This window comes from Atta colombica, unplaced genomic scaffold, assembly GCF_001594045.1.
Source record: "Atta colombica isolate Treedump-2 unplaced genomic scaffold, Acol1.0 scaffold210, whole genome shotgun sequence".
Lineage (NCBI taxonomy): Eukaryota > Metazoa > Arthropoda > Insecta > Hymenoptera > Formicidae > Atta > Atta colombica.
In genome coordinates, this window is record NW_017259306.1 from 2,657,474 (window position 1) to 2,672,193 (window position 14,720).

The following is a 14,720-nucleotide window of genomic DNA, read 5'->3' on the forward strand; positions in this document are numbered from 1 at the left end:
TACGAACCAACTTCCATATGATTTCGACACAGTAAATCGATTTAGTCGCTTCTGCAGTTATCTACACGCCCACGCGTTACAGAAGCATTCAGTTTGTAAACTTTTTCCTTTTGCATCGTGGGTACGTCTCGATTAATCAAATATGAATGTCGGATGTGTGACAAGTATATTCACGAAGAGGTTAATGGGACATTATATGATAATGATTTTTTGAAAGAAATTTAATCTCTCTGATAAAATCTTATGTCTTTATTTAGTGCGGAAATTAGAGAAATAATATCGTAGATTCATTTTGAGGAATTAATTTCTATAATTTTAAGGAATTTAGCATCTCTCTACAGGTAGAAGCAGGAAAAAGAATTCGTACTTCGCGGATATACGAAGTTCTGTAAGCGTCCATAGCCCTGTCATTATCGACGGTTTTTAAACCGTAATCACGAAATCTATTGTTTCAGTTTCACATAGTTCAACTGCTGAGAAGCTTAACGACCTCAGTGATACGATAAGTCGCTAATTTGCGTTTGCTGACGATATGGCCTGTCGTGGGTGGTCCATCGTTCTACGACCACGTACTATACCTACATTCTCCTACATCGAGAAGCAAACGTACGTGCGACATGCTTGCGATTAATTAGTAGGCTATGATATCGTCGAACGAAACTGTAATCGATGGGATCAGTCACGCTTTTCGGGACATGGCCACGACCTGAGAAATTCTCTTCTAGAAGAAGAGCGATGTTCTTTCGAAAAAAAATTCATGACATTTTATTATCTCATCTGAATTTTAATTCTCTTTCAGACGCTGACAAATATTTATTTGTCCTGGCAGAGAAATGATTGAGAAGATTACTGTAGTGCATGCATGTTTCATAAATTGGATCGTATCATATTGTAAGATATTAACAAAAAGCAGATAAATGAGCAGTAGATTCTGATTATATCAGTCAAAATCTCGGTCATTATTATGACTGGAAATCTGATTATCTCAACTCGAATTATAATGGATTTAGTTATAAAATTCTGATTAATTTTTCACTACAGTCGAATTAATGCAACCAGATCCTCTTCTATGTATCTAAATTCTTCTTTTCAAGAGATACCATATTTTTTTTGTCGCATTATTTTAATGATCAATGAAACATTAATTACAATATAATAGATAAAATAGATATAATAGATAAACTAGACAATATAATAGATAAAGTCGCGAATGGGAATTGTAAAATTATAAAGGGAATCGGTATTCAACTGCCGTTACGTATTTTGTCTATAGCTACGGCGTATTATGACTTCGTTAAGAGTCGCTTTAAAGGCGATATCCCAACTCCTTCATGCTATGATAAAAATCCCGAGATGTGAAAGACACACGTTGTACCGTTCGGCTTTATTTATTCTCGCGCACATAGATAAAGCTCTCGCAGGGTTGAGCTGGCGCGCGATTGCTCGCGAGTCGCGAAGCCGCATCAATTGTGATTCGACTGTGCGGTAACGCTGACGAAGCGAAATGTATACTCGATGGCGACGCGAAATACGCGTGATTCGCGCGAGGTGGCCGCGAGTGTATGATCGTCGGGAGTTATCCAGGGTCACATAACCGTTTTCTGATGACACTCGGTGAGTAATACATCACTCGAAATGATGCGTGCTGACGAGCACACATACGCGGATAGCCGCCGCTCTCTATATAAGGATCATCTACTCGCGCGTATCATTAACTTTACAGAGGTCGCAGGTCCTTCGGCGACGTTCACCGACGTTCGAACGGCGGAGCGCGTAGCGTTTTCCCGTGTCAACTAGGAATTTATACGCGCAATATATCCAGCCTGTAATCAGCGATCGCGTGGATGCGAATTTATAACAAGGATATGCAAGAAAAAGATAAAAATTCTCATACACATATACATAAAAAGCTTGGCTCTTTTATTAACAATAGTTTACATATTTCTCGTGTTCTGCGCAAAAATTTAGAATTTTTGTAACCAGAAATTATGTATCTACGCGCAATATATCTTCTTCGAAATTAACGGTTACAGGAATAACGATTTATTCTGCTTTCTTAGAAGAAAGATTTGAAAAATTTTTCTACATAATTATTCTAAGATATTCAAGGCTTCGTTGTTTGGTAGAGCTCGCGGCTCGCGGATATCTCTTGCGTTCTGCACGAGGGAGAAAATGGGAATTAGAGATGACGGAGAAGGACACTGGATAGAATCAGGTACGTAAGTCAGGCAGAGGCCAGACTCCGACAGCGACGAGTCACCTGCGGTGTGACCGATGTGAACCGTCAGCGAACGCGCTCGCTATCATCTCACCGAGTCCCTGGCCTTCTTCGTCATCGTGCCTAATGTTAACTGCTTGCCGAGACTCGGTAGCGTATAGTCCTCCGCAAAATTCTCCGGACCATCGTTTCGCCTGCATAAAACTGCAGGCTCTTTAATATCAAGGGATGACAGTTGCACGAAGAATATGTCAATGAACAATGCGCTTAGAAATGCCTTAATTTATTCCGTCTTGGTTTGCGAAATCACTGCGCTTTTTGTCGTGGGACTTGGTCCATCAAGTGATTTAGATTCTCCATGATGCGGAGATGCGTTCGTGCAAGGAGTTTCCTCAAGTTTTTTCCTCGGTGATGTTATACGTGAAAGAATCGCCCGTGCTAATTGCCGTTCATACGGTAGTAGTCGAGTTCGCTGCGATCCGCTGGCAACCTGTTGAGCTTCATTGTCGAGATGTTCCGTTCTTCCAGTCACCTGCGTCACGTGGCAATTAGCGGCATGTATATACGGCTGGCACGAGAGAAGAAAAATCAAACTGATGATGCTGCGAGAGCGCGTTAATTAACGATCATAATCGCTCGTGATAGAGACGATATTATCACCGCTATAGATTTGCGGTTTCCGTCACATCGTATAGCTAACTTTGACTTTGTAGCCTCTACAATTCGATTGCATTTAACCGTTCATCCTTTAGCCTCATTATAGTTCCATTCCTTTCTTTCTATATGCTTATCAACAAAACATTTTCTTAACGCGGAATAATAGGAATTTAATAGCCTTGTTATTTGTTACCTATCCATTTGTTAATAACTTCTTACGTTAATTCCCCGTATGTGCCTCATTCATTCGCCATATGGCGGTAATGGCGAGATGCCATCTCCACGAGCGAAAATGGAAAGGAGCGATAGGGAACTCGTTTATCGATGCCACGGCAAGTTATACGCGAGACTCGATCTTTGATCGAGTAAAGTACCTGCTTCCAGTCCATTGCTTCTTTTCTTGTTCTTCTATCGTCACGCTCTGACCTTCTCTGTGACTTCGCAGGTGAGATCTAACACTAATCGCTCATCGCGCACGTAGTTGTCTTGTGTTTCATCTGCGCGCGACCTATCCTGTCTGCCTTTTAAAAATGTTCGTTTATATCTTTAGGCGATTTTAATCGATTCTCGGAAATAAATCCAAGACATTAATATAGATTATTAAAAATATTTTGTGTGTGTGTGTGTGTGTGTGTGTGTGTGTGTGTGTGTGTGTTAATATCTTTCCGTTTTGTGTGTATTCTTGCAATATTCTTTCTACATTCCTGGACAATCTTTCTTGAAAAATTCGAATTTTCACGTGGAAGATACGTTTACATTTTGTAGAACGTAGCGAGGTTGGAAGCGTGACACGCAAAAGTTAACAACAGCGCGAGTTGTCGCAACCGAGATGACTCGTGGTCAGCACTCGACCTTTGGTCGGCTTACGTACCCGACTTCTTTCTTCCTTCGTCTATCTTTTCTTCATCAGCGCATGCTTCCTTTTCTTTGCCTTCCTCCCACATCTTTTGCGACCGACCCGACGACTCGCTTGCTCACTCGTTTGCTCGCTCGCACGCGCGAGAGAGTCGTTGGCGCTAATCGCACCTCACGCACAAGGCGACGAGGTCACGGTGCTCTTTGTTTGTCATCCGCCCGCAACCTGCTTCGTTCTCTTGTTAAACGTACCGGGGAAGAAAAAAGACAGAGAGCTATGAAGAGAAACGGTGCCAAGACGTACGACTCGATGCAATGGAAGATTTGCATCATGTTATTGGACATGTAAATTCAATTTATCATGTAAGCATTCTTCTCATTGCAAGAGAAAAACTAAGCACTTTTCTTTGCATGTAAGAATATTTTCATTTTTTTATGTATGAAACAGCATACATTTACACTAAAAATTTATTTCCGAAGTTTATTTACGTTATTTTTTTTGAAGAGAGAAGAGAAAATCACAAAGCCTTATGAAAATCTATTCTATTTCTATTTGGTTCGTCATGTCGAAGCATCGTTCGTTCTCTGTTCGACGAAAATTACACGAGAGTTACGCTCAATTTTACAATTTTAATAAAATTGTAAAATTGGGCGTAACTCTCGTGTAATTTTACAATTTTAATAAAATTAGAGAAAGAAAAAAGAACAATATTTTTCAAGATTTAAAGATGTGCATGCGGGTGCAATTTAGGAAAAACATGGCTTTCGAGAGGACGCCAATTGAGAAAATAGCGAATGAGGAACGTGGAACAAAGTTCATAACAACGGGGACGATGGCGGTGACGGTGAAGCTGAAGAGGTGTTCGAGAGGACTCGGTGGAATGACCCCGCGGATCGTATTGTAAGCGCGTACGTGTCCCTCGCGGAGGGTAACATATGCGTGATGGCCTGCGAAAGCTACGTCACGCAGGAACGCACCTTTACTCCTTCTCTCTTTCTCTTCTTTCTTCTCTTGTCCTTCTCGCCCCTTTCTCGATGTGTGCTCTCTTCTCAGGTGCTTCTGTCTTTCTTCCTCTCATGGGGTACGGAGGTCACCGCTCGCCGTCGTTGCCACCGGCGGAACAAGCGGCGAACCGCAGGAAGAATATCTTCTTCTTGTACCCCAAGTCTCTGGGTCCTCGTCGGATGCTCTGACTTCGAAGGGAACGCGAGAACCAGCTAGAAATTCAGGGAATTGCGAGGAAGCATCAAGTCCTCCCCTCTCTCTATATATACTCTTGATATTTTTTAATGATTCGTAAAACGAAATTTTTTATTAACATAAAATTTAATGATATAAACTTTAAAAGAAAACCTTAAAAAAAGATTAATGAGTCGCGATCTCATAAATTAACATCTGTCCTTTTCAAATCATCGAATATATGTATAGTATAAAATGTAAGGAAATTATGAGGATTTCAATTGTTTACGTAAAAAAGTTAAAAAAGTTACACTTATGAATCCAAGTTGAGAATTATCTAATATGAAAATAGTAGTTTGAAGAAATATTACTCTACGCATATAAATTAATGTTAGCGTATATCCATCTGCCATCCTCTCAATAGAGGCTTTCGCGGCCGAGTGTAATGTCGCGCAACCTGACCTCCTTGCAGGTGCGCGATCCTGACGGACGTACAGTGTCACCACGTCGCGATGTCTTGACGAGCGACCATAAAAGACTATGCACTGTGCATTAAGGGAGACAAGAAGGGGGAAACGTATAGGTGGATCGTAAAAACAGGAGATAAAAGGTACAGTGTAATACGTGCGTGTACGTGACTCTCCGTGGAAATCGTATTAAAAATTTTCTGGTTGTGAAATAAGCGTTTGCACGCATCGACAAATAGAAATGACGTATATATGTATAAATACTAGTTTCCTGCCAGGAAGTTATTAAAGAAAACACCGTTTTTCACTGTTCCACGTGAAATATAATTTAGGCATGCTTATAGACAAAAAAAGATTAGAGCAGGAAGAATTTGTGATAGTCAAATTTCAATTCTAATGTATGGATATTACCTAGATTTTAGGCCAATTTTAATTCTAGCTGTAAACATTACGAGTCACAAAAATTTGTGACTCGTGATAAATTCTTTTGCTAATTATATACTTATATACTTTCAACAAACAATGATTAGCTGCAGCTGTTGAAAATTTTATTTCCGTCTATATATACGGAACAAGAAAGTATTTTACATAAATCTAATATCCATTATTTTTCAAGCGGATTTCTTCTGAAAAAAATAGAAGGAAAAAGAAATGGCAGGAAGGCTTAGGATGACGAGATGCTGAGAGGAAATTGGATTTATAAATCACACTAAAGTGTACAACGTAGCGTAATAAAAGTGAAAACGCGCAACTAGATGAGAGAAGATGAAGAAGAGTCTAAAAAGCGTATGGATCTTTTCTCCAGAGAGAAGCGCTGCACGCAAATGTTCCGACAAATACAACTGGAGCTAATTAGTTGCAGGAATGCGTCGGCGCACAAGCATCGCGTTCCTACGTAAAGTCGAACACACGGTGACTCCTAATAAGACGCAATCGTATCGACGTCACGCGACCTTCGGGCCACACTATGGTGAGTCCAGCTATTGCCGTCTCTTGGCCGTTGCTGATGCCGCTGCTACTTATGTTGCTGGTTATAAATCGCTACGTCCTCTCGTTCTCCCCCCAGCCGCGTCGGCTAATAAACGCTTGCGCCTCACGTGAACGCCATTGTGTTTCGCGAGAGGCCTCCCACTTGAAACAGCTGTTTCGACCATTCTCTGCACGACCAAGGTTACGCATCGAAGGGACAAAGACATGGTTTCACTAGAAGCCGCGGCCGTTATCGATGGACAGACTCGACGAACGAGAGGAAAAGTTCTCTTTCTTACATCACTACAATAAGAGATTCTTCTATCTTTTATACGATTCTTAATCGGTCACTAGATATTATATTATTATTTTCTATTATATTATTATTTTTTCTACAATATTAATAATGTCTTCTTTAAACAATTTATAACTAGTAGACTCAGTATAGCCTTCAGATGATCACTAATATTTGTGCAATAATATAGATATTGATAATTTAGGGGTTACTTTATATGCACCTGACCTTACAGTAATTTCTTCCTTATGTTTAATTAAGACACGCATATGTGCATCGTACAGAAATCAAATTCAGCAATGAATTGGCAATGTCCTCGGCGATCGTCCTCGGTCATCGCCAAATGGCTTAACGTTGGAATTTTATGTGTGTCACGTAACGATTACGTTTCCGTCCTTGGTTCATATTATATCGCAAGATCCAATTCCGCATGATAGCATCGTGGCAAGCACGTTCTTTCCCTTTAAATACTTTTCGCTTTTCACGGAGGGTACCATCGCCCCATCTTGGTATCCAAGAGACACCCTGCTCGCGTAACTGCCGAGCCGACGAGATCGCGTACGCGTAGGTGTATATACGCACGCGTGCACACGGAGTCGCGTGCATAGATGAGAGTGAGAAGCGTGTGCGGCACGGTCGCTACTACATTATGCATTAGTCATGATTACAAAGTAAGTGGCGAGCTCGCAGCGCGCGTCTGCAGTAATGACGGCGTATTTGCGGTGCTTATGATTTTCCACTTGAAATGGGCATAACCCGCTTTAATGGCGCGCAAGACGGCCCTCCCGGTCGCGCATAACTTACGGTGGGTTTACAGCGGCCGAGAGGAGATCCAGCAACGACCGCGTGGTTGCTGACGGCGTTGATCGTGTTAACGCCGCGACAGTAATCTCTTCCTGCCTCTTCTCGCTCTCTCGCGCTCTCTTCGCCGCGTCGATCCGGCCTTTAAAGGTCGTCATGGACGGCAAGTATTATCCTTGTCGTAATATATGTAGAAGTTATGGAGGACCATCTTAATACAATGAAAGATAGCGATTTTATATGATATGATACTTTTTAAAGGTATTCGTATGCGCTTTATTTTCTCAACTAGATCTACCTGATAAATTTATTATTTTATTTTTAGAAAATTATTTCATTTTTGATGAGACATGATGTAATATAACTTTTATTTATTTATTTTTTTATAATGTGAAAGAAAAAAGAGTTGCTCCAAGAGTTTTTCATTAACAGTTACTTGCTTCGAAGTGACTATTATATAACTTAAATTATCTTATGTAACTCTTGGTCTAGTTACACACAACTTTCAGCGAATGTAAAAAAATTTAATCCAGCAAAAGTCAATATTAAACCGCGGCGGTGTATCGCTTTGATAATTTTGATTTCTTTTGAACTTTTGTCACTTACAATCTTTAAAGGTCGTTGAAGTCAATTACAATCATCGTAACAATTATCTATTATGAGCTATAAATTAGATAATAAAGCATTGCGATAAACTAGTAATAATTAATGATGACGATAATGTATAATATGTTACGTACGTTATGATCTTTGCATGCTTTTCAGAACGATAACTGATTATCATTTCTTCTGAAATAATTTTATATTATTAACATAAATTTTTGTCAAAGGAGATAAATTATTTGATTGAATTGATTAATTTAATTATTGGAGAAGTGAATTGCGCGGTAATGTTATTGTAATGTCTAGTTTCTCTAATCAAAGATTAAAAATACTTAATAATTATAATTTTGCAATTCTCATTACAAAATTGTAATTATTCAGAGCTATGACATGTTTCCATTGAATGCACAACACATATTTCATTAACGGCAGAAAAGAAAATTTCCAGCGTTTTTTTTCATTTCGCAAACGAGATGAGATCGTTCGCGGTACTATTGAATTCGCTTGACTCAGCAGGATTGCCAAGATCCCGGAGATGATTCGCGCACGTGGCGGAAAAATAGAATCATCTTTCATTCAGCAGCTATGCGAGGTCGCGGGGAAAAAGTCAGGCATATGAAAATGGAGAGGACAAAAAGGAATGGCGAGGTTCCTCGCTGCAATAGTTCGTAATGATGGGCTACGCGCCGCGCGACGCGTAGAACCGGGTTTGATCGTTCATTAAGCGTCGGGCCGACCCCGGATGCGGACGTACGCGTCCGTACACGACGTGCGTACACACGTATACTTCACGCATATATGCACACACGAATACCCACTCGCTTCGCTTCAGTACGAGCGCAGTGAATGTGGGTAATGGGCCTGGTGGGGCCTGGTGGGCCTGGTGGGCCAGCCTTGCTGAGGCCAGCTAGGCTGTGAGCGGAAGAAACGCCGTGTATGCGCCCGCATCCGGCTTTCAGTGGATCGAAAACTCGTGAGACTCGATCTATCGTTGTTATGGTAGGTAATATTATAAAAGGAAAAGAGCATGAAGGGGAAAGTTGAATAGCATCGACTTTGAGTAGCGGATGCAGTACTTACTAAATTCTTTCTCTCTGAAATATTACGTGTTTTCTGTTTTTTATTGTTGCACTTTCTGAACTGGTACACACAGTGCAATAAGTTGAAGTGAAATAAATATACATTTGTTTCACTTCAACTTATTGCACCGGTTCAGAGTGCAGCAATAAAAAACAGATCTATTATCTGTGTAATGGAGCGTAATGCTCTTCACAAATGACAATTTTTATCATATTTGATCAATAATATGTCGAGACACTAAAAAACAATTTAATGTCCGTTAAATTTTATCAATGTAGTTTAGTACACTATTGCTAGTCAGTGTTTTTCCGCTCGTATCTCGACTTTTCAATTAAATATGTTAATTCACAGTGTATGAGAACTTACGCTGATGAATTAGGTCATTCCTTTAGGTCATTCCTTGAACAATGCGTCGCGCGGAAGCGTTGTCCTATTGTCGTTTTCCGCTGTGTGCCGGAGATGGATGCTGGATCGATTCCTATATCGTGTGATATATTACGCAACTTGCCCGGTCCGCTTCTAATCTCGTCCACGAGATCGTGGAAAAATTCCCAGCTCGGTGAAATTTCTTAAAGTCTTAACACCGGAATAATTAACAGCGGTCCAATGGAGAGGCCGCCGGTTTTATTCCCGACGCGACGGCACTTCGTACGCGACCTCGAAGGTCAATTCATTTTAGTCATGGTCGCGTTGGATAATTTATGACTATGCTGTACGCGATTACTATAAGTTCCTGGTGTTCCATCTCAATGTCTTCCGATGGCTTTCTTTCTCGTGGAAACCTGTCTCGCCCAGGAACGAAATAGTTATCCAAGCAGCTTTACTAAAACCGGTAAATTACACGCGTATCTCAAGATACGTGATATATCGGATGAGATCAAGAAGCGAGCTACTGTTTTTGTGCGGCAGCGGGTTGTCATCGCTTTCTTTCCCACGCACTTTTCCACGTTATACTTTCTGTTTTCTGCCAAATGTATAACATCGCAATTGAACTAAAAATACTGACGTGAGAAATAGAAGGGAAAAGAAGTTTTGAATTTTGTCTGTTATTTTTTTAATTTATAAATTGATCGCTTTGTCCTTGACGTCAAAGTGTCGCGATTTAAGCGTCGCATCTTCGTTGCATTGGCGAATGCAACCTCGAAGCGCGGACTTTACGAAGCGGGTGTGTCATGGGAGATACGTGCGCTGCACATTAGTTCGTTTTAACACGTCGTTACGATATTTCACACTCGGACTTTACGTAGCTCTTAGTATTCCATAGGTATTTCGCTGCTGTTAACATCCCTCGTTTGCACGCAACGAAATCTTCAGACAGACTTTTCCAGGGAATATTATTTATTGCAAACTATTCAGCTGTAATATTTTTAAACGATAAATGTAGTGCAATAATATATTTAGCAATATATTACTGAAAAAAATATTAATTCAAATTCTTTTCAAAATTCCTTATAATCTCTTCATAATTTCTTATAATCTCTCTTTTAAACTCGCATTTGAAAATTTAACAACTCAATTAATGTTTGACTCGCAAGAAGGTATAAGAAAAAAATAAAATGATTTAAGCCAAAATTCATTAATTTTATCTGTTTTCTTTTCTCATAAATACTTAAATATTGCGTAATATATCGTACCACTTGCTCATAAATTTGTGGGGGCGGAGTAAATATAAAATATTTAAAGTTAAGCTAAATCTGTATAACATTATTTGGCCATCGCCTTATCAGATTTTTACAGAAAATCTCATTCCGTTGTTTAACTTTATTATATTGTTTTATAACATATTTGTATTTTTTTGTGACAAAATTGTGCAAAACTGAAGAGACACTCTTCTGTATATTTCTATCTCTCAGTTCGAATCTTAACTAATCCCACGAGTGCAGCTGCATATCATTTTTGCACCACTATGTAAATATCGTTAAGCCAAAGTTAGACAACAAGACGCGGATGATCTTTAAACAATGACTCCCTGCTTTGGAAGTTCCTGAAGTTACGATGTTTGTGCATCGAAGCGCTACCGCCAACTCGCAAAAAAAATCGTGAGAAAATGTGAAAAAAAATCTTGTTACGCGGAAACGCGATGATTATAGAATCCGCCAAGAGATAAATAATAGTCAATATATTCTTCTTATACTTCTTATTTCTGTTAAATAGGAATTTATATTCAAGAAATTCGAGATTTATATTTCTCTGGTACGTTATGATTTCAACAACTTAATAAAGTTAAATTGTAGTTATAGTTTTCATCGAATGTATTTTACATTTCCTCCGTTTTACTGTGTAATTAAGAGGATATAAAATCTTTAGCAGTCCACAAATCATTCCAGCCAACGATGTTCATGGAAATTAATTTAAAATTGATTAAGTTATATTCCAAAAACCTTCCATCGAATGTGTCGTCTAATGTACCGTTATATCGTTCTTGTTAATGGCGAATTCGTCACGATGCGTACATAATGTTTGTTGCCCGCATACTTTCCAATTTTATAACTATATTTGGATGTCATTTATGACGAGGTGCGTCGAAAGCATCTTCGAAGCCTCACTTCTTGGAGGGCGATGGTTTTCCTACTAGCAAACATTGCTTAATGGAATTTTTATGAGCAGCTGTAAATATTTTAACTCGAAATAATGAAGACATTTGGCAGTGAGTGTCATAGAAGTGGCTTTTACGATCGCTACCCTCCGTATTCCGCTCGACGCCGCGAAGCCGTTTCTACAACCGGATTGTAGAATATAATCCGAGATAGTAACCAAGCTGAGGAGCCTGTTGGAGGAGCTAACTTGACGCATTATAAAAATAATCGCAGTATCCGTTTGTGTACTTCCGATGTTGTCGATTTTATTACGAGAATATTTGTGTACAGGTACGATTAATACACACTTGTTTTCCGTCATTGTGGATATCTTTTTTTTGAAAAATCTGACAAGCGCGAATCAATTAACTGAGAATCTCTTATACTTTATTATGGAAAATGGTTAATAATATTTAATTGAGAAATCTAAGAAATATTTGTCACGGACAATTGTTGATATGACGAAACGCCACATGAAATTATAATTGCACTCAAGGAAGATTTGTTGGAATGAAAATATCAGTGTAAAATATCGCGCAAAAAGAGCAAAAGAAAAGAAATACAAAGTTCTCGTATCTTTTCCTGGCACCGTTGCTGACACCGTTGCTGGCATCATCGCTGCATTAATCGCGGCCGATCGTATCAGCCGGTAAATTCGGCGGTACGGACGAGTTACTACCTCCATAAAATTCCAGGCGTTTAACGATGACAAGAATTTATTGGATATGTTAGGTAGTCGCAGTGGACAGTGACCTCCTCGATTCTCCCGTTGGTTTTCTTCGTTCTCCGCACCTTTACGCTGTTTTTCGTCTCTACGTCCATAGATACGCGTCTCTGATCAAGAAGATAATGGCGCCAGGAGGCCATTTATTGAGCGTAAATCTCGCGTGCGAATGGCTAGCATTGCCACCGTGTGCAATCGTGTCCTATACGATTATCCCTCTTTCTCTTAACGTATTTCATTCTAAATTTCCTCTGTGTCGAAAGACGCCGTTTACACGGCAAGATGTTCAGAAAGCTTTACGACGCAAGATGCGAGGACCGCCGCGCCACATTATTACGAAACTCGAGCCATCCTGAGGAGACACAAATGTAGTTGAAATACGGCGAATTTATCTTCTTGTCAAAAGTCTAAATTTGGGGTTGAGCGTGCTCTACCAGGGTCATTGCTCTGGTCATTGAAATGACCATCTGATCGTTTGAAATCTCTTAATAGCTTCTTAAAATCGCGTCTTGTGTCTTGGAAATATGTGGTTTAATCTTTCATAAAACTTAATAAAACCGAGCGGACTAAGATGCGTATTACATATAGGGACGAAGATCTCGCGCGCGCTTAATACTTTTTAAAAGCGGATCGAAATTTGATATATCCCCTCGTGTGTGTTCGTTTTCAGGTGAGGTGTCGGGCGAGAACGTGTCCACGGGCACAGGACCACGTGGTGGCGACCGTGGAGAGGCGGCGGATTTAGGTACGTACACGGAAAACAACGACGGGGCCACCCTGGCAGCAAACACAGCGGTCGACGCCAGGGGGGGAAGCCCTCAGGGCACCCATCTGTCCGGTGCGGCAACCCCCAGACCTCCACGTGGTAGGAGGCGACAAAACCAGAATGGTCTCGATACTACTCAAGTAAGTAAAACCTTTTTATAATTAAACATCTAATATCTCTACTTTGAATCGTACTTTTGCTTTTTCATCTCTGATTACCCACTTTTGAAAAAGTCTACGATGGAATGAAATTTTGACACGGTACACAAAACTTCTACGTACGTAGGCAAACACGACATTCGCCTTACTGTATTGACGTAGCGTGATTGAACGTCGTTCGGAATTTTTATTTATTTTTTTTTTTCCTTCTTTTTTCTTTCTTCCAACGAGAAGGACGCGAGTCGCCGCGAGGACGCGAGATTTGTCGTACAAATTTTTTGAAAGAGAGAGACCCGCTTGACTTCTTCCGTAAAGTGGAGTGTTTGAGCGTTCGCGTACCACTTCGGAACACGTGCGCTAGTCTCGGGAGATATCCTCGACGAGAGAGTCCATCGCTCCTGTACTTCGAGCGGTAGCCCGGACACGTTATACACGGAGAGTCCCGTTCAAAGCTAACCATGCAGCAACTATGTCAACCGCGTCGAAAGCCGCAGTGTCATCCCGCCGTTGACATCCGTTGACCGGCAGGGCGCTTCTGTAAACGACTTGACTAAAAGAAGAAAGAAAAAAAAGGGTTGTCTTTGACGATTGTTTAGCGATGCTTAGAGCTGCGATAGTAAAAAATTAATCATCATTGGTAAAAAGAACACTCGATTCATGACGTGCAAGAATTTCTCGTAGCTCAGGTCCGCAGGCTATACAAATAGGAAAGATAGTATTCTCTGAGGAATAGTAGCAACTCGAGAAATTAATCTCCCGTCCGGCAAGCTTTATAATGACTTATAACTTTTGGCATCCGTAATCCACTAGAACCGAATTGAAAGAATCGATGAGTAAGAATGGAGGAAGATTAATCTTTCTCGTTTGAGATTATTTAGAAAAAAATAAAGAGAATATGCGAAAAAATTTACAGTATGAAAAACCATGTATCTCATATGTAACTCAATTTTTTGTTACGAGATATTCTCTTTTTTTTATGATTACCTTATTATACATTTGAATCCCGTAAGGTACTGACGACAAAATCAATCTTATTAAAGAATTTTACAACAGTTACAAAGCTGAACGCAGCCATTAAAAGGAAAAAAAAATGCTAAGATTTCATATACAAAATATTTATGTGGAAATTGATATTAATTATTTATTTGATTTATATTGCTATTTTATTCAACAACGTATATTTTATGCAGCTATTATAATCAAATGATGATTAATTACAAGAGAATTGAAAGAGAACGATCGCTTTAATTTCGAGGCTTTCTTGCTCGCTATAGTTGTCATGTCTTTGCGTATTTTCTCTATCGAGACTTGGTTATACGTATCGGTCACACCAAGCAAGACTCATTCGAAATGTAGGTGTGTATATATATA

General features: G+C 39.8%; 1 protein-coding gene across 2 annotated transcripts in view; it reads left to right on the top strand.

Annotated features, from left to right (window-relative positions):
• The window catches only part of LOC108687701 (probable serine/threonine-protein kinase DDB_G0267686), a 105,838-nt gene that overhangs the window by 34,987 nt on the left and 56,131 nt on the right, over positions 1 to 14,720 (top strand). Inside the window, exons 1-2 of one of the 2 annotated variants that reach the window (XM_018193620.1) lie at positions 1,596 to 1,614; positions 13,096 to 13,331. In XM_018193620.1, the coding sequence (XP_018049109.1) occupies positions 1,605 to 1,614; positions 13,096 to 13,331 (246 nt within the window). In that variant the 5' untranslated portion in view covers positions 1,596 to 1,604. Of the gene's footprint in view, positions 1 to 1,595; positions 1,615 to 13,095; positions 13,332 to 14,720 lie in introns of those variants that run through there. The other variant, XM_018193619.1, reaches the window with a different exon arrangement.